Genomic DNA, 20,094 nt, shown 5'->3' with positions numbered 1-20,094 from the left:
TGATCCATTACGAAATTACAGTCTATATTTCGACTCGAGCAGACTCGAGTAGAATGCGAGACATGAGTAGACTACATCAGTAAAATATTGATGTTTATATAGTAAACAAACGCCGTATATCCTTCATGAACATAATTTTCCAGCATTCTCGAATATTATGCAACTTCCTCGATTAATTTACGCCATGTTTTGCTGAAAAGAATTTCGATTTTACTGAATAGAAAGAGTAAACTTTAATAACTTTAATGAACAATGTATTCAAATAAAAACACAGAAGAAATTAATTTTCTGTGTTAAAAATCATTTTTTCCGAAATAAATAACTCGGATGTCTCAACAAATTTGATTCAACAAACCACGAAATAAAAATATCAGCATAATAAAAATGCCAAATATAGAATTGGAAAAGATTACATATTTAAAGGAGAAATATATTTTTGCAGATGACCGTGAAAAAGAGATACATAATTTATGTATTGAATTCCGAATTGTTCTTCGTAGGAATTAAAATAGATAAGAATAGAAAGGAACGGAAGCTATATTCAATTAATATATATGAGAAGAATCTCCTTTATCTTTCATGACTTGAGATAAATAAATATTCGTATTAAATTCACTCCTTTCTAAGAATGTTCAACAATCGTGGAAATCTCTGTATCAACATCGCGGCATTATTCCGATATCTGCATTAGTGTTAGCATATTCGCGAATATACGCATGCCTTTTCGCAGGAAAATCTCTCAATCCATTATTGAAGACGGAGACGGCGATTCCAGCCTTGCAGCGGGAAGCCAGTTCTGTCGCAAGCTTCGCCGCGGCCGGATGTGCGAGTTGGGTGGCCTGCGCGCCGGGGTGAAACTTGCAAGCTCCCCCTTTATCGAGCTTGCAGATGGCTGTGCCTTTTAGATTTTGACGTGTTCCTCCGTTCCTCCCCGTTCGTTCGTCCCGTGCGCTTCGTGGTACAACATTTCAGTCGTTTATCACGCTGTTCGCTCTGTTGGTTGCCATTTTCCGACGATCAGCACCCCCGCAACATGCCCAGGAAAGTCGGATTCAACGTCGTCTATGCCACGAGTAAGAGTGACTATGATCTACAACTGCGAAGAAAAATGCATACTAACCTCGAGTAATGATTGGGGGAAAAAAATTGGATATTACAAAGATCTAAATTTTATATTTAAATGGCAGAATTAAGTGACTAGTTCTGTTGTATAAACAGTGATGCTCGGTTTTATACTCGATCTAGCGTTGTAAAGTCAGAGTCTAGATGTAGCAGTTACTAGATACAGGCTATCGCACATGAGATAATACGACGTGATTCGTGGTTCTCATCAAGGATTAATTACTCATACAATATGAAATCCTTCAGAAACTTGAAATATGAATATGTCTAGAAAATCAGAATTTTTGAAACATTATTTTTTTACAATATCTTATTTGTAATAGTTTTGTGAAATATCTATTGCAATATTTCAAAATGTTTTACAAAATATTTTTAAAATATTTTATTGAAATATTTCAAAAAATAATTTCCATAATATTACATAACATTATCTACACAACATAAATATTTTATGCTGTGTAAATAAAGTTATATGTAAAAGGTAGCATTAATTAAAATTCTGGTCGCCAGGACTGCTTTATCTTAACTCTTTTATCATTGCATATATATGCGGATGCATTGATTTCTGCCATGAGACGAGCCTGCAATTCCCTTTGCAATTATTCGGCACGTGTTCGCGGTCTGATCGACGCAAACGGCAATCTATGCTGTAAGCTACAGAATTACTTTAAAAATGCATTGATAATGTTATGAATTTATAAGTACAGGGTGGCACCGAACGACGTACACGTTCTGTGAAATACGTGAATCATAAATTGTACACAAAACCGCAGTATTGCGTGACGATATTGCATTACTCAAAATAGCTTTTCTGTTTCTTCATTAGTCTTGAGACCTATTTTGAAAATCTACAGAGTAAATTTAAATTTTGAAAATTTTAAACCGCATCAAATATTAATTCTTCTGCGGAAGCGCGCGGAAAATCATAAATATTACAAACGTGAATAAAGATGTACAAAAAAATATTCAAAAAAATACCTGAGCATTAAATTGTAAAATATTTACATACATGCATTTAAGTAACAATATCCATATACCACATATAACTATGTATGTACATACATCAATAATTAAGTAACGTATAGTAAGAACTTCCTTGAACGTGCTTGCTCGACATTTTCGATTGACGGAAAAGACTCGCAGGTTTAGATTTGAAGTATTATTATTATTATATTATGTGATTATATTAATCCCATGTTAATTTCATGATTTAACTCTTATATGTTATTAAAAAAGGTAATAAAATTATGCTAGAGCGACTTTGTTGTATTTTAATTAAAGAGTAATTTTCATTATTGTGTTTAATCGTTTAATGCATCGAATAATGTATGTATATATATAATTTATTTAGTAATTAAACCAAAGTGAAAAAAGTACTCTAGAATAATTTTAGCACTACCTTAATTCGTAATAGAAGAACTTATGTCTTAAGATTGATTCAGATTCTGAAATATATGTTCAAGGCGAGGAGGATAGGCACTCGTCGTTAGAGCTTAACGTTCACGGGCCGACAGTAAGAGGTTGGCAGAGTGCAAAAAATTGCACGTATCCTCAGGAACTGATTCTACGTCTTCATGGGCCCACAAAGCTTACAAGAATACAGGTTCTAGCTCATCAGTATCTTATACGTAAGTTTGTCTTAAAAAACTAAAATGCTCGAATTATAATTGAATTTATCTTCTTAAAAATGATAATTGGCTAAAGTGTTAACGTTATATCAATGATTTTGAAAAAGACCGATATCTTTACAGAGATAAAATTAGAGATTATTAAAACTAACATATATTTTGAATTACATAACTCGAATTATATCTTAATTTTAATATTTATTTAAAAAGTTGAACATTTTATTTATTTCAAAATATTATTCAAAAATATTATTTATCAATCTACTGCTAAATTGCTTAAGATATAAAAAATTTATTCTACTAAAATATTTTAACCGCAAGCATTATTTAATAAATTATGTTATAAATATAAAATACCAAATATAATAATGATAGGTCATCGTTTCTTTTTAATAAAAATAAAGTTTTTTTTCAATACAATTAAAAGTAGCATATTGTTTGTTAAAAGGACGTTTCGGCTAAAAGTAATTTATCGACAATGGAAATCAAATTAACAAGGTTACCATGATTTCCCGAGGCTACATCGTTTCCTCTCCTTCATTTTTCGGCTGTCCTGCCGGAAATGAAGATATACTCTCTCCCTCTCTCCCTCCCCCTCCCCCTCTCCCCTCTCTTTCTCTCTCTCTCTCTCTCTTTCTCTGGACGACGAGAGAATCATATTATATTTTCGGTATAAATTTAAAAACAATTATACATCTTTCGATGGATTAATTTAATTTCTGAGAGGAATTAAACTATTATATTAGGAAAAAAAATGTTATATAATAGTTAAACTAAGAAAAAAATTTAATAAGAATGATATTTTGGTGAAATTAAACAAAACTTCTGATTATTATCATTTGAAACTCGGTTAATTGCCATTCTTATTGCTATACTTTTTTGTTAATTATTATTTAATCAAAACATTTTTCTCAGTGTACTTATTTGATTGTAGCTGAGAAGCTGGAGATCTGGACGTCGAGGGAGGAAAATGCTTCCACTTCGACGGACTTCAGTTACCTGGGCTACATCACGCTGTCCGACAACGCATCGACCCTTTATAAAAGCAGGGAACTGAAAAGCGTGGCTCTTCCGGAAACAGAAGCGCTGTCGCTGAAACTCAGATTACACAAACCGCACAGTAACGCGCACAACACATATTGTCAGGTACGCAAGTCACTATGACAGTCATTCCAAATAGTCGATTTTATATATACATATATAAAATTTTATATATATATAATTAATAAAAATTAAAATAAATCCTATAGGTCAATAAAAGTATTTGAATAAAATAAGTTTAACAAAATAAGATAAATTTAAGATATATCTATATAAGGTTAACATATTGTATAAATAAATTTATTACATTGTTCACAAATAGCTATAAAAATTATTCTTTATCAGGTTGGCCTTATAGCCATAAATATACTTGGCGAGCCTTATGGTCAGGAATTAACTGGACAGGGAGATGCTCCGTACAATCCACATTATATTTCGCCTTACGATGATCTGGCGTTCGAAATGTACGTCGATCGGGAAGTGGCCAAAATCATAAGGCAAATGGAAGTTAAGAAGTTATTAGCGGTGGAAGAGGAGAGATTTGAGTACGCTTCGAAACTGAAAGTGGCTATGGAGAACCTGAGAAAAGCGGGTGAGCGTCTGGGCAAATATGAGTTGGAAAAGAAATACGCCATAGCTTTAGAAGATTATGATAAGGCTAAGGCTAAAAAGGCTCAGGCTCAGCAGTACAGACAACAAGTCTATCAATCGTTGGAAATATATAATCTACTCGAGGTCCATGGGGTGAGTAGTGTTTACAGTTTCCTTGAAACTTCTTTCTTCCCTTACAGAAATTTAATATTGGAAGGTATAGTGATCACTTATTTGTTAAGTATTAAACAACAATACTTATAACATTTAAAATAACTCAGTAAGCAAAATGTTAGTGGAATGTCGGCAGACTGGCTTTTGATCAGAGATGTTAGCAGACTGACATCAATTACGATCCTGTTTTGCTTATGTTCTGCCAAGAATATCTGTTCATGTAATCAGACAGCAAATTGGCGACAAAAACTGATCAGAAGCTACAAATCTTGCTCAGTTTCTGCCGCCAATAGCATATCAACTTTATTATATTTCTAGCGGTAATTCGCTGACATCATCAGACATTATAGACTGTGTAAATTTTGTTGCCTTTCTGCCATCAGAATTAACATACTCTGTTCAAAAACTGTCTCTGCAGACTCTCTGGGTAATTAATCATTATCTTTCAGTATTAAATTGACTAATATTAAATTTTGAATTTCTGTAGCGACTAGCAAAAGTCCAGCTGCAATGATAATAATTATTAAACCGATTCAAAAATAATGCAGCCTGTGGAAAAGAACAATCTGTCGACTGCGGAGGACAAAGAGCCGACATCGGCCGACAATTCGAACACAGCGGCATTGCCCGACGACATGACATCTCCTCCAAGATTAGTTATTCCACCTAATCGCGATGGTGCCGTATCACCAACTGGTCCCGCACATCAACCGCCTGTATCACCATTACGTCAGAAAACTAACAGTCCCGGTATAATCTGAAGGATATAGTTTTTATTTTTCTGACACGATTTAGATTTTTTGAATTTTTAAATGTTTATATAACATTAAATTTCTCAGAGGTAACCGACAGTCCTGCGAATGGTGTTCTTGATAAGCAGAACAAGGGATCCCTTAGACGGAAAACTAAATCAGCTGGTCCAGCCCTTCGATCGAGTTACGAAGCATACGAGGAAAGAACTATTCCCGCTTTAAGGCAGTAAGATAGTATGACATTGAAACACACATTGTAACAGTTTCAAACAGCGCTATAAATTGTTATCGATTTCCATGTTTAGCTCGCACACAAACGAGTTTACGAGAGAGTGTCACCTGGATAATGCAGAGACAAAAGTTACCTCGAAACTCAACGACAGGGAGAAGAAACAAGCCGCATTACCTATTTCAGTCTTCGGAATGGAAATGGTAACGACAAAGCTGTTCCCTACGATGTTTCATATAGAATAAGTGATAACGATAAACACATGCAGGTGGAAAAGTTCTACTCGAAGCAATTTACTGACAAGGAGGAGGGACTGATGCAACTGAAAGAGGAATTAAAGACGTTCGATTCAGCGGTTTCGAAACATTCTCCAAATAAAACAGCCAGAGCGGCGATTCTGCTGTTGCATAGGGCTCTCAGAGACAAAGTCTTTAGTGTATATAGTTTAGCTGCGCAGCTTATCCGAATCTTCTTCGCTGAGTTCGCCGCGGACAGGTAAACCTTTTGTATTAGCTAGCTTCTAGATGTATATAAAAGTTCCTATATTTTTATGCTGAAGAGCATTCAGTTTAATTGATGTCTTATTATTGATGTCTCATATAAAAAACAATTGATTTAGAGTGTCTTCAACTGAGATTGCTAGAAGCGTTGAACGTTTGCTACCAGAACTTCTGACAAAGTCTGGCGACACTACTCCGAGGATACACAATATGGCAGTACACACAATCCTCAGCATGGCAGACTGTAAATGCGTGCGGGAGTTGCACATAATACCGGTACATCTGACCAGACCCGTCAACAGCAGCACACATCAGAGGCTTGCGTTGAGTAGGCTGGAAATGGTGGAGCAATTAATACTAAGTCACGGCATTTCCACGGAGAAACAAAGGTGATTCTGAACGATATCCTCAGGACACACGAGCTTGCATGAGGAATATTTACTAGATGTTTTGAGGAATATTGGGCCTCTGCCATCGAAATGCAGTCCTTCTGACTCTCGTCTAATCGATCCGCAGGGGTCCTTCCTCAAGCTCGACCCTGTATTATTAAAACGCAATTACTCTGATAAGGTATTGTAACTGTTGTAGCGGGTTGACTTGTCGGACGTTATCCGAATTAGGTTCTTCCGGTTTGCATCATCCGGCTGAAGCAGTGCGAAAGGTTTCTGAGAGAATTCTTGTATTGGTGTACAAAGTCAATCCCAGATTAGTTCGAAAGCAGTTGCCTCCTGATGATGACATAACACGACGGAATCTGCTGTATCGCCAGCTCTTCCATGAATTCGACTTGATCGATCTTCAGGTAGATTAATACCCGCAAAACGTAAAATGAAGATTTTATATTTCTGTGCACGAATAATTGCAGAGGAAAAAGGAAGCCGAATCCACCCATAAAGCAACGACGACACCTACGCGAACTAAATCTACGGAAAATAATGTAACTAATTTAACCAAATCACCCTCGAGATCCAGCCCAGTTGTGAGTACCGGAAGTTCAACGAGTATCACGTCTCCGTCCGAAAACAGTGTCGACCATAAGGGAGATAAGTGCGTACATACAATGCAAATTAAATTCAGTCCCAAAGGATTTAGTTCCAGAGAATTATTCTGATATTTGTTTTGTTTGCGCATATTTTGCAGAATGTGCATATTTTGTCTGTCCAAGGGTCAAGTGTATTCCGAAGAAGGTCTGAACATACATTATTGGAGAACTTGTCCTATGTTAACGAAATGCGAAGCGTGTAAGCAAGTCGTAGAAATTTCTTATTTGAACTTGCATTTATTGAGTAAGTGCACGAGAATTTAATATTTGTTTAAGTTGCTTTTAATATTCAAAAGTATTTTATAACAAATACAATAAAAAAGCATGATAAAAATTGATAATTCTTGCATCTATTAAAATTATGTATTAATTTTCTTTTTTTTACAGATGAATGCGACATGAGAAGCAATTACGTAAAATGCGATACGTGTAAACAAGCGGTGCATGAAAATGTATTTGAAGTTCACCGACAAGACAAAAAATGCACAAGTATTACTTTATTATTTCGATATGATATGTTAATAGAGATTAATCCTTATATAGGGGCAGTAGACATACATGTCCAACTTTATTCCTTTTAATTTTTTAAATGTTTTTTCTTAATATATAACTATATTAATATACACGTATCTAATTTATTTTTCTAAAAACTAAAACTATAATTTTTTAATGATATTTTAATTAGTCAAGCGATGTGCTTTGTTATCAATAAATTAAAACAAAAATAACGCAATTTTTTTCAAATCAATTAGAGCGTATATAAACTAATAAAGTTAGAAGGTTATAAATTTAAATAAATGTTAAGCATTTTAATTTGTAATAAATATAAATGTTAATAAAAATTCGAACAGAAAAAGTGTGCCCCTGTAAGGGCTAAATAAAGCAAAAATTGAAATATTGATTTTTATTTTAGAACCTATAGAGGGATATGAACGTTGTCCCCTTTGTTCGGCTTTAGTAAATCAAAACAAGTGGAGGGAACACCTCATGGGAGAACATCCATGTGTAAATAATCCACGAAGCAAGCTCGGGAAAAGTTGTAAGTCGTGATATCCCTGCGACTTCATAAAAGATTATTTAAACTACAATAAATCTAGAAAGGATCCTTTGTAAAGCTTTTACGAAAGTACAGAGGCGCTCTGAAATAATAAAATTAATTGTTTATAATGAAATTCAAAATTTCTATATGATTCTAGGTTCGAAATCTCCGTCTAATTCACAAAATCTCAGCGGCAAGTTAACATCACCGACGGGTAGAGATTACTAGCATCAGGCAACAACCTCGAAGCCAACGGAAGAATTCGAAAAGTCTTAAAAAGAGAGAGAATTTTTGATTTTATTTATTTTATAGTTTATATGTTATATATATGTATGTACATACGAGAGCTGTCCAGCGTTTTTCATATTTGTATCTATATTTAAATGATTTTTTGACAGAACCCGTCCTTTATTATTCATAGTGGAGCGGATTTTTAAGTAAGTTGTAAGTTGGGAATCCTGATATATATTTAAAGATTTAGACAAGCTTACAAATTAAGCTAGTTGTGGAATCGTATGAGGGGGATGACTTGGCTAAGACGAGATATTAGGAATTGTTAATAAATTTCATTCTTTTTATCATTGTTGCATAATATCCAAGGACATATGCAAAAGTCATCAATTATTAAAGGCAGTGATATCAGATGTTACAAAAACATTAGTCATTTCAGAATTAATGATTCCTTGCATCCGGCCATATTTATAATGAAAATTTGTACTATACTACATTATGGCAAGATGTCAGAGTCCAATAGACATTAGAAAATGAGAAGATCTTTTACCGCTCAAATAACGTTAGAAAACATATGTAATTTCATAAAGCAGTTATTTCATAGAAAATGAACAGTAAAAATAATCATTTATCATTCCATCTCTCTCTCTCTCTTCGAAGTTTTTATCCTTTAAAACCATATATTTTCTTTAGTCCATTTACTATTTATACACTTTTCAGTATCAATACTCGATCAGTACCAGATCGGGAATTAAATAAAAAAAGAAAACTATTTAAATATCTTAATTTCCATACACACGCACGTGCGCGCATATATGTGGGTGTATAAAAGGTCATCTACAATGGGTAGTTCCAGTAGTGCTGTAAGATATGTCGGGAGTAAATTTGATTTTCTAGTATAATAGGACTTGTTGTTAGAGTAAGTCCATAAGCAATAAGAAAGTAGAACATAGGAAATGGATTTCAACCATACACTTATGGACTTACTTTACGCCTTATTATACCAGAAAATCAACTTACTACCAATGTATTTTACATTCTTATCACTTACTGTCATTGTAAACGGCCCTTAAAATATTAGAAAAATTGGGGAAAACTTTTAATAATAATTAATATTCGATTATTATCAGATCAAATATAAAAAGATACAATTTAAATATTTTAATTTACACACATATATTGTATATACATACATATATATGTGTGTGTGTGTGTGTGTAAGAAATTAGAAAAGTTAAGAAGTCTTAATTATGTCATAGTGATCTAATCAGTTATTCATTCTGTTTCTTCTTCTATGTTATTCTTGTTTTTTGTTACAACTTTTTCATTAATCTTCAATTTTAATTCAAGTTTCACATTCAGTTTTAACATCGCCGTTGTTGACGTCCTTGGCTAATGCTGCTGCACGATTTTCCTCAAATTTATTTTTCTCTGTAGAATTACAATGTAAACAATAAGATATATTCTTCCACATAATAATATTATATTATTACAAATTGCGTACCAAATTTAGAACAATCTGCTCCTAAAAGTCGCAAATAATGAATTGCATCGCAAGTAGGCACATATGCTCTAAGAGACATTATTCCCCTCCATCCTACTAGCTGAAGATTTAGGCGATTTGGATTATCAATCTTCTCTTCTTTGTATAACAGTATACAACTTCCAGTTGCTTAAATTAAATATATTTTCCAAGTAAAATTTATGAATTACCATGTAAAAACAGTATAAAGAACCAGAAAAACAATTATATATAATTATATTTACCAAATTCCTTGAGACGTTCTTGAGTTTCTGAATTTAATTTTATAATTTCAGGTGGCGTGTGTGGATCATCACTTTGTAAAAGCATTATCAAATCTTCTTTTGAAATCTGAACCTTTCTGTCATCACTTATGTAACGAATGATACTATGCATTCCTTCTTGAGCAAGTCTGAAGGCGCAATTCATATTTTTATTGTCACATCGTACAAACGTTTTAACACCAGTGTTGATCATCTTTACTTTATTTTCATTACATATCACTATATCGCGAATGGCCGGCGACGTGAAATAAATATTTTTCTTTTTTCCTTCATGGCATCTTACTAATAAACAACGTGGATCTAAATCATCAGATATACCATAAAAATCTCTGAAAATATATCAAATGATATGAAGAAAATAATTATATTAAATACTAAAAGGAAAAAACCAAACTGAAACTTACTTAATAGATTGCCAAACATCTTCTGTTTGATCCTTGAAGAAGACAAATGGATCTTCTCTGTAACCGGTCATCTTTTTCCGCTTTTTTGGTGGTTCCCGTGATTTCTTTTCTTCTTCTAATGTTCGTTTTCCACTTTCAGAAATGATGTCTTGCGCAGATTCTTCTTCAAGACTGTGCTTATCCTTGTTTTCATTACCATCTGCATTCTGTGTGCTTTGATTTAATACACAAGTTTCTCTTTCCCATGGCAGAGATTTTGTTTTCTCCAGCACAGCGACAAAGAAACCTCCGGTATCTTGATGATGTGGTAATATTCTCATACTATAACATTGGTGAAAATATAATCTAAAGAAATATAACATATTTCATATTTTTATTTATTAATTTATTTGTACAGTATTTACCAACGTTCAAGATGAAACTTAGAAGCTTCGTTTGTTTTCGGAGGAAACATTTTCGGCCGTACTTGCGTTTGCCACTGTTCTGGGACATCCTCCCAGCTATCATAATATTGTAAATTTTTAGATGCTGGCTTCCAGTGTGTAACACCTAATTGCAAAATATGTTATCGTATACATATATGTATATAACAAAGATATTAAAAATTCACATATTTTTATGAATATGTTTTTATACATATTTTATATCTACTGTCTAGAACTAACCAGGATCACATATTAATCCTGGTACTAATTCTCTACAGTCAATTAACTGTACTGAATCTTCAGTCTCACAAAGAAGCCTATGAAGTACTGCTTCATTTTCAACAGGATTTAGTGAACACGTGGAATAAACCATCCTTCCTCCAACTGCTAACAATTCTAAGCCACGTTTTGCTATTCGGTACTGAATTCTATTCAAAATAGTCAAAATATTTTCTACATTATTATTTACATAATCCAAATTTTGCAATTAGATTATATTAATTTATACCCATGGAGATTACTGCCATTAGCAGGACTCCATTTGCACCATATATCTGGATTTTTTCGCATAGTACCATCACCACTACATGGGACATCCGCAAGTATCCTATCAAATCTATAGAAAAAAAAACAAAAGCTATAAGAATGTTCAGGATACAGGTAATTGCTTAAATATATTATTATAAGGTACGAATTCCTACTTCAATGTATCTTTTGTACCATCTGATTTCGTGATTGTAAAATTTGGCATAATTGTTGAATCATGGTTTGTAATAAGAATATTTGGGCTATTTAGCCTCTTAGCTTGATGCACCAGCATGTAGCATCGATTGTTGTCAACATCATTAGCTATTACAAAACCCTCTACAGCAAAATTTAAATATTAATGTTTATATTATGCTTGTTTTTTTATCGTGTAAATTACTATTAGTTACCTGGAGGATTTTCCTCGTCTGCATGTATCATTTCTATAAGTTGTGCTGTTTTTGATCCTGGTGCTGCACACATATCAAGAACTTTATGCGAAGGTTTAACATCTAAGACCAAAGGAGGAACCATACTAACGACTTCTTGCCTGCTGATACTGCCATTGTTAGTTTCAGCAATAAGAAAATTATGCAGCCTAAAGTATGCTTCAGATCGTCGGATGTCTTTTCTAGTTAATTGCAATTGCCAAGCTAATTCTTCTGGATAAAAAGGTAAACTACGTAATATAGTTTTTGTTTGACTGTTAACATCTTCTTTATCACTATCCATATCTGTATTCAAAATCTCTTTGAAGAAATCACTTTTGATTATTTCCAATAAAGCTTTAGCTTCAGCTTTTGAACCGGTTATACGGAAAGCAACTGGCAGATTAGTCCTTATAGTGCTGATAAATGCATCCCATTTATCTTCTGGTACTATTCCTTGCGTCTTATAATAACTCTCAAAATCTTGGTTCTCCCGAATAATATCTGCATAGCTTCCTGACTGAGAAGGGCTATTCCATTCATTTTTCTAAAATTATCAATTATATGTCAACATGTTTTTCAAATTCACTATCATCTTGTATTAAATCAGATTATAAAAAATATAACATGTTTTAAAAAGAAATTAAACGTGTTATTTTAAAAAGCCGCAAACGTATACAAACTATATTATATTACATAAAATATATAACCTATGTATATTCTGTTTCCATATAATGAATAACCATACCTTCTGCTTCTCACGGCGTTTTTCAGCGAAATTCTTTTTTGGCTTGTGTTTTCGACCTTTACCCATAGCTTCGTTAAAGTATATGCTTTTGATTAATTAACACTAGATAATAATCATTAATAATCGCGCACAATATGACTACACACCGTCACACCGCATACACGATATACGCAAATATACTGACACGTGCTGACAGTGCTGACACTGCTGATGCTGATGTCACTTGCTGATGTGCACACGCAGGGCCGTCGCTGACATGTAAGGTGCCTTTATCGCTTCTTTTATTTTCATTTTTGCACTAAAAATAGAAAGGCTTTCCTTTGACTAAAATCCATTTTTACGTAAAAATGAAAATGTTATCCAGATCATGAACTTGAACAACATTTCAGTCATCGGTCAGACACCTTGAGAAATGCTAATTTTGACGCTACTGTAACTTTTAAACCTTGATATTATGTTTTGAAAAGTTTTCAAAGCTACAAGAATATATAATAAAAAATACTATTTAAAAAATATATTCAGTAATCTTGCCCTGATCTCGGCAACACCACCCAGGGTCAAACCAATGGTACTCTCTTATGTTCCGTTCCAATCATACATTTTTTGTCTAAAACATTTTTTTATATTTTCTATATTTTTCGAGACATTTGTTAAGATTAAAATAAATCACCTGGTATGTATGTGTAACAAACACACACATGCGCGCGCACATACACCCACACTTGTATGTTATATCTAAACTTGAATTTTTATTGGTGATATATAATTATATATATATATATATGTATAATAAATCTTTATTAAAACAAGTATACATACAATTCTATTAATTCCAATACGTTTGAGACATTGTTGACAAAACATCTCATGTAGGCAATTTATATAATTTAAACATCTATTCAATTAAGAAATAATCTCATAATTATTGATCTGTTTAAGTTGCAACAACAATCACAATAAACTGATCCTGAATTAAGTTATTCATTTTTATTTCTGATTAATACTCCTGTCTGTTGTAAAGATAAAGAATGAAAATTAAGTTAATCAGAATCAATGTTAAGGAGATCCTAAAGCCGCGCGTCTATATTACCGACTAAATCATATAATTTTTGTATAACAATGACTCTTTTCTCTCTTTTTTGGAGTCGAAAATCCTTTTTTAGGATTAAAATATACGTATTAATACGTGTTTGTGATGTGGAATTTATTCGCCGAGAATGATAAAACACATTTTGAAATTGAGATCTTTACCATTTTTTTCTGATATGGCGCTATAGAGCTGTCATGTTGTGGCATTTGCATCATATAAAAGCTGTGCTATCTTGCGAAATATAGTTCACAGACTAATAATTTGTATGAAGAAGCGCGAATTTCTTAGAACTGGACGTCTATTTAAAACGTTACTGTTGTACAAAAATTTATGTGTGTGCATGAGATATTGATGTAGTAGTGATGTGTTAATGACATGTACATTATCTGTGTGCAGGTCTTAAACTTATTCTATAATTACGTAAGTGTAATTGTAAGCGTTTGTAGTTGTAAAAATGTACCAATTATAGCCGAATACGAAAAGAATATTTGTCGATTAATCGTCTTTAGGACGATTTCCTTAGCTATTGTTGGTGCAACCAATTTACAATATATTATCTATATCATAGAAATACTTTATGTACAAAATTACAATGCCGATCGCATTGTTAAAGAACAAGACCTTGATAGGAAAGTCCATCAGAATCTGGTGACTCCATCCTGTTTCTTAAATGTTCTAACGTATTTGCTAAATGTTTCTGTATTTGATCGGTTTCTTCGCTCGCTTCCAGATTGGGAAGTTCCTCTCTAATTTTAGCAATCACTTGATTTAATATTTGCACGGTTACCTAAAAAAAATTAATTTAAGAATAACTCAAAACAAAAATTATAATAAATTATTCTATAATATATTTTTAGATATCTTACAACTGTATTTCCTTTTTCGTAGAAGTAAATGTAATGATTCAGCAGCTCTACATACAGTTGTACTTGCACAGATGTGTCCATGCACTGGCTTGCTATTCTAATGCCTTTTTTTAAGCAGTCCAGTACTTTGCTGCCTTCTTGCATCTACGTGAAAATTTTATTATATTTCTCATATAATATACTTCTCTCTTTCATTTCTATGTTTATTTCAATAAGATTATATAAAGTTAAATTTGTACGTACCTCTTTTCCGCCCGTAGCCAAAGATTTTCCAGACCAAAATATATGTGAACAAGTAGCGACTCCTCTACACTGATCAGGCTTTCTCAATAATTTACTAGCATATAAAGCACACTGATTGCGTACAGGCTCTGCATTTTCTTCACCAAAACAACTCATTTGTTCGAATGTAGCAATGATCAAGGTAATCGCTGCAAGCTGAGCCTTTGAGTCACTTATTTCATCTTCATATATCGAAAATGCTTGGCTCATGAACTCATAAGCAATCATTTCAAAATTATCAAAACGAATTTCTCCGATCGCTATTGCCCCTTGCAGAAATAGTCTTAAAGGTAGTTCAGCTAATTCAGCCTTCATCAATGCTGTGATAGTCGTGTGACAGAACTGAAAAATCTTTTGACACTTTTTTTGCCACATGTCATCCTATATAAAAAGGAATATCAATTTATACTGTTATTCGACAATCTTATTTCACTAATGTCTGCTTCTACTAATGTAGATTTTTAATTTGATTTAATTTAAGTTTGATTTAAACTTACTGTTTATCTTTTTTTAATTCTTAGATAAGAATTAAAAAAAGAAAGAATAAATTAAACTGAGATTAAAATTAATCTTCATTGATAGAAATAGACATAAAGAGCAGTCTACAATGCGTCGTAATGCTCTTGGAAAGCTAATCAGAAGCATCAATAATTATTATCGATACTTTTGATTAGCTGTTACGAAGCATTGCGATTAGAGACGAGATTGCGACGTATTGTAAAATGCCTTTAAAAGGTACAGATTACAAACCTGATCTTTCAATGCTTTGTATGTAAATGCTAACTGATAACTTTGGAAAATTATGGGAGGTAAAGTGAATTTTATTCTTTTGTTACCGCCAGCACTGAAATGCTTCCTTGCAGCGCTTAGTATCATATATTGCTGATCTGGTGTTTCCGATCTAAAATGATGTATTAATCTTCCGAGCAATCCCTGCTCTTCGGCAAAATCTTCAGGATCTTCTTCAATATTCGGTTGATCTGATTGATCTTGCACTAAGGAAGATACCATGAAGAGCACTGCGTCTACTTGCTCTTGCATTGGAATCAATGTTTCATTTTCCAAAATATTTGTTATTATATATATAGCTAGTGATTTTCTGCCTTCATAATCAAAATAATCTAAAAGAGGAGCATAGTGTTCAAGCTTAAGCACCGTTAATATATTTTTATAATTGTCTACGGGAATTTTCATTAATCTAACTAGTTCTCTTGAAACAGCACTATTGTACTCCAATCTGGAAAAGAAAAATATAAATTATAAATATATAGTACACACACGCATACGTATACATTTATGACATAAAACGTTATTTAACATGTGTCACATATCATACTCACTTATCGACGTTTTGTTTCTGAAATATTTGAACTGTTGTAAACAAAACTTTATCAACATAATCCACACGATCAGGATAGCATTTATGTGCTAAATTTATAAGGGCCACTTGGAGGGACACAATATCTTCAGAAGGCATATCTTGTCTCGTCTACAAAAGATTTTTTTATATAATAAATATGTATAACGTAAATTAATATGTTTTAATTAAGTATAATGTTTTGTGACTATTCTCAGACTTAAACTAAATAGTAAGGAATTTTCTGGTTTTTAAATCATGATATATCAAACATCATGTAGTATCTAATAATCATTGAATAGCCATTCTAATCAGCTGTAATCTAGTCTATAATCAACAATAAAATTTATTATATTTAATCAATACCTGTATGATAGTTGCAATTTGATCACTAAATACATCAAACAGTTTGACATCTTGTGGAATTCCTGGTACTTGACTAGGACTTCCCGGTCCTCCTACACCATCGGATCGTTGACTAAAGGCAGCAAGTCGATCAATCAATGATATAATTATGTTTTTAACATTTACTCCATTTTGCAATTCTGCACACGACTTCAGAAATGCGTTTAACGTTTGTAAATGGAATTCATCAGGAAAGACCTACATACGAATATGTAAAAAAAGATATTAATTCTTTTAATCATTGTTATTTTTAAAATAAAATATTTATGACACATATATATAAAGATTTACTTGAATTATACACTCCATAAGGTATTCCTGTGCTATTGCATCTCTACAACTAACTACTTGCTCCAAGATTCCTGGCAATACAAGCTGAAAATTTATAGTAAAAAATATTTCATAGTTAAAAAATACGCAAATTACAGTTAAAAATAAAGAGATGAAAACGTACCTTTTTGTATTTATCTAATGTTACAGATTCTAGTTGACTAAGTCGTACAAGATTTGTTCCGACTAAAATCCGAAGTTCTTCTCTTTCCCTTTCCTTTCTTTCTTTATCCCTACTATGACCTTGATGTTGCATACGTACCCACAATTTGTTCATTTCTGCAAAATTCATCAGAACAAAATCTATGCTGTCACGAACCTAAAAATGAAATTGCAGAAGTAACAGTATGCATGAGAAAAATTTGGTTTACAAAATACATACAGTTCCATCTTCATCATCACCCTCGGTGACATCTGGCAAGATATTTCTTGTGCATTGTAACAAATAATTCCTTAAAAATAGACCACGCAATGGATGTTGCACGCCTCTACACATTTCTACAAGATCTCTCAGAAGATCTCTTTTTAAGCCAGGCGTTGTTTTGATATAAACCAGACCAACAGTGATAAGTAAATACCTAGAATATTAATTAAATATCAACTTTTTCAGTGAGAAAACAATATAATCACAAAGCAAATACATACAATCTAGGTACAATATTGCCAACATATTGTACCAATTCATAGAGATCTGTAACTTTTCTTCCTTTTTGAAATTCGTCCAACAAATAAAGTTCCAAATGCCGTAATTCATCTGTGATTGCCATATCTAATCATAATTGTTATAAGGAATATTTATGATTAAATGTCAAAACTAATTACTCATACTGAATATTATAGTTCAATCTCTATTATTAAATAATTATTAAGGATACATAATTCATAGTAGCTTTTTGGACTTAGAAGGGAAGTCCTGAGTTCTCCTAACATGGTAGAGGCATGTTTTAGCGCATCCATTAGTTTGGATTTGTCCAGACAGTGTTTCATCTGAAAAGCTTGGACTTTTACCACTCCAATTGCATCTTCCAACAATTTCTCCTGTTCCTCCATCCCCGTTATAGCAGGTGTCATTGGCTGCGAGAAAAACAAAGATACCTACCAGGAACACCAGGTAGTACCATGCCAGGTAAGCCATCCAACTCAAGCATGCACTACAGATGCAATGGAAATACATTGTCGAAATACGAACAATCAATCTATTTACAAAATTAAGCACTGACAGCTAAAAACGATTCTTCAAACATAATGCCACATGATACATACATTTGTCTGCAACTAACTTTAGCATAGAAATGTGTTTATTAAACCATTAAAACTTGATGATTTCTTAAGAAACAATTGTTTTAATCGGGACAAACATTAGAAATTATAATAATAGACTGTATAGGCTGTGGTAAGATTAAAGTACAATAATAAGACATATAATTTCTCTGACTTATATAATATAATAAACGTTAACTGATTCATACAGAAGTAAAAAAGTTAAGCATTTATTTTTATATTATTGAAAATCTATAGGAAATATCCTTTACAAACATGTTTCCGACAACCATAACCTATACAACGTTAGGTTCATTTTTCTTGAAATGATTAGCGGCACTACATATATGGATCGAACTTGGAGGAAACTACTTATCTTTGCAAGCAAAATTGCGAAACAAGCCTTTCAAAATTCTACTATTCTTACCATTTTCTTATAAAAAGAAATATATAATTATTCGTCGAACACACGCCTTGGGAATTCTGTTTGACAAGACATCAGATATGCCTGACTCCGCCAAAGTTCCATGGAAGTGTCTGACACAGAACATATATCAATAAATTATTTAAAAAATTCGAACATTTTACAGTTTTGACATTCACTATTGTAATTTTGTTAATTTGAAATTATCTCAACTTCGACATCACATTATTATATTCAACGAATCGAAAAATCCTTAAGTTTAAATAAATTTATAAAATATTTGGTAGCATTGTTCATGATATATGTAAGTAGCAATTTTGTCACAATGATAGGCTTTGTAACAAGTGCGTCCTATTTGACGATGCAAGTTGACATAAGAATTATTTTAGCTTTCTTGACATTAGCAGAAAAATCTGAGAGGCAATGCCGGCTATTTTCCTATTACCGTCAGAATCGCTTATACACTTGTCAGTACATTAATTCATTTTTGGTTTGAGAAAACTACTTAGCTACATTTATTTTCTAATCCTATCAAGGCAAGGGGAAATCATATAACAGAAAATACGTCAAAAATGCAAGAGACGTAATTTTCAAACCGAAAACAGACGGACGATTTCGACGGTAATGGAAAAAGGCCGATATGAATTCATTTAATTATTTTAATTGGTATTTAATTTTCATAAATACGAATATAGTTTCTAGCCTATATTCAGAATGTGTTTCAATGTTTGAAACTTTATAATATCGTGAATTATGTTTTAAATACGCACTATCATCGTAAAATTGCGTTTTAAATATATTCCAGCTTCTCTGTCCTCAAGAATCACACACTACACAGCATCGAAATCTGAAAATTACTGAAAATTTTCCGCGTCGCGTTTTATATACTTCAGTGAAAAGCTAGCGGTGATCCAGTCAGCGCTTGAATACGCGCTTATACCAGCTTGTTCAGGTTGTAACAGGCATCGCTCTACATCGCGCTCATTGGTTGACTGCGGAGTGGTGGGGATCGAGTCTGATCGGAGCATATAAATATCGCGTAACTCGCGGTTTCACGCTTTTGCGAGCGGCCAGGGGACGAGTGTGTATCCTGTTACGTTGGAATTGTTGGAATAGTTCGCTCTCTTGTTCGCTCTCTTGTCGCGCTGTAATCTTTCCTCTGGAAAGAATTACCGCTTACCACTATCTCCACAACTCGCAAGTATTCTGGTCTCCATTACTTCGAAAGCATCCTGATCCTCACTATCTCCGGAAGCATCCTGATCTTCCACTATCTTCGGAAAAGTATCCTGATCTCCGCTATTTCCAGACGCGTCCTGATTTCCAGAAGTATCCTCATCTTTGCAGAGAATAAAACAACGCGGAACTATTTACCAACAAGGTAATTACTAATAA

General features: G+C 33.0%; 3 protein-coding genes across 3 annotated transcripts; 1 reads left to right on the top strand and 2 right to left on the bottom strand.

Moving 5' to 3' along the window:
• Window positions 1-813: 813 nt before the first annotated feature.
• Window positions 814-8,915, top strand: LOC108773459 (centrosomal protein of 104 kDa). Its single transcript, XM_018539274.1, has 15 exons — window positions 814-1,073; window positions 2,586-2,750; window positions 3,685-3,896; window positions 4,137-4,535; window positions 5,105-5,306; window positions 5,396-5,534; window positions 5,614-5,740; window positions 5,806-6,032; window positions 6,157-6,426; window positions 6,626-6,839; window positions 6,903-7,084; window positions 7,178-7,323; window positions 7,467-7,568; window positions 7,993-8,118; window positions 8,276-8,915. The coding sequence occupies exons 1-15, from the start codon at window positions 1,034-1,036 to the stop codon at window positions 8,344-8,346; spliced, it is 2,622 nt and encodes an 873-aa protein (XP_018394776.1). The 5' UTR covers window positions 814-1,033; the 3' UTR covers window positions 8,347-8,915.
• Window positions 8,916-9,561: 646 nt separating this feature from the next.
• Window positions 9,562-12,843, bottom strand: Nsun2 (tRNA (cytosine(34)-C(5))-methyltransferase Nsun2). Its single transcript, XM_018539288.1, has 10 exons — window positions 12,686-12,843; window positions 11,920-12,484; window positions 11,686-11,848; window positions 11,493-11,600; window positions 11,225-11,412; window positions 10,964-11,108; window positions 10,560-10,880; window positions 10,117-10,484; window positions 9,854-10,021; window positions 9,562-9,780 (listed from the first exon to the last, which is right to left on the bottom strand). The coding sequence occupies exons 1-10, from the start codon at window positions 12,749-12,751 to the stop codon at window positions 9,695-9,697; spliced, it is 2,178 nt and encodes a 725-aa protein (XP_018394790.1). The 5' UTR covers window positions 12,752-12,843; the 3' UTR covers window positions 9,562-9,694.
• Window positions 12,844-13,694: 851 nt separating this feature from the next.
• Window positions 13,695-18,225, bottom strand: LOC108773463 (Vacuolar protein sorting 35). The gene is made up of 11 exons (XM_018539279.1): window positions 17,891-18,225; window positions 17,661-17,784; window positions 17,398-17,593; window positions 17,140-17,334; window positions 16,977-17,060; window positions 16,647-16,883; window positions 16,264-16,412; window positions 15,674-16,160; window positions 14,885-15,304; window positions 14,642-14,785; window positions 13,695-14,562 (listed from the first exon to the last, which is right to left on the bottom strand). The coding sequence occupies exons 1-11, from the start codon at window positions 18,084-18,086 to the stop codon at window positions 14,383-14,385; spliced, it is 2,412 nt and encodes an 803-aa protein (XP_018394781.1). The 5' UTR covers window positions 18,087-18,225; the 3' UTR covers window positions 13,695-14,382.
• Between the last annotated feature and the right edge of the window lie 1,869 nt (window positions 18,226-20,094).

This window comes from Cyphomyrmex costatus, unplaced genomic scaffold (assembly GCF_001594065.2).
Source record: "Cyphomyrmex costatus isolate MS0001 unplaced genomic scaffold, Ccosl1.0 scaffold21, whole genome shotgun sequence".
Lineage (NCBI taxonomy): Eukaryota > Metazoa > Arthropoda > Insecta > Hymenoptera > Formicidae > Cyphomyrmex > Cyphomyrmex costatus.
Note: the sequence above shows the minus strand (reverse complement) of the source record. Positions and strands in the feature narration are given on the sequence as shown.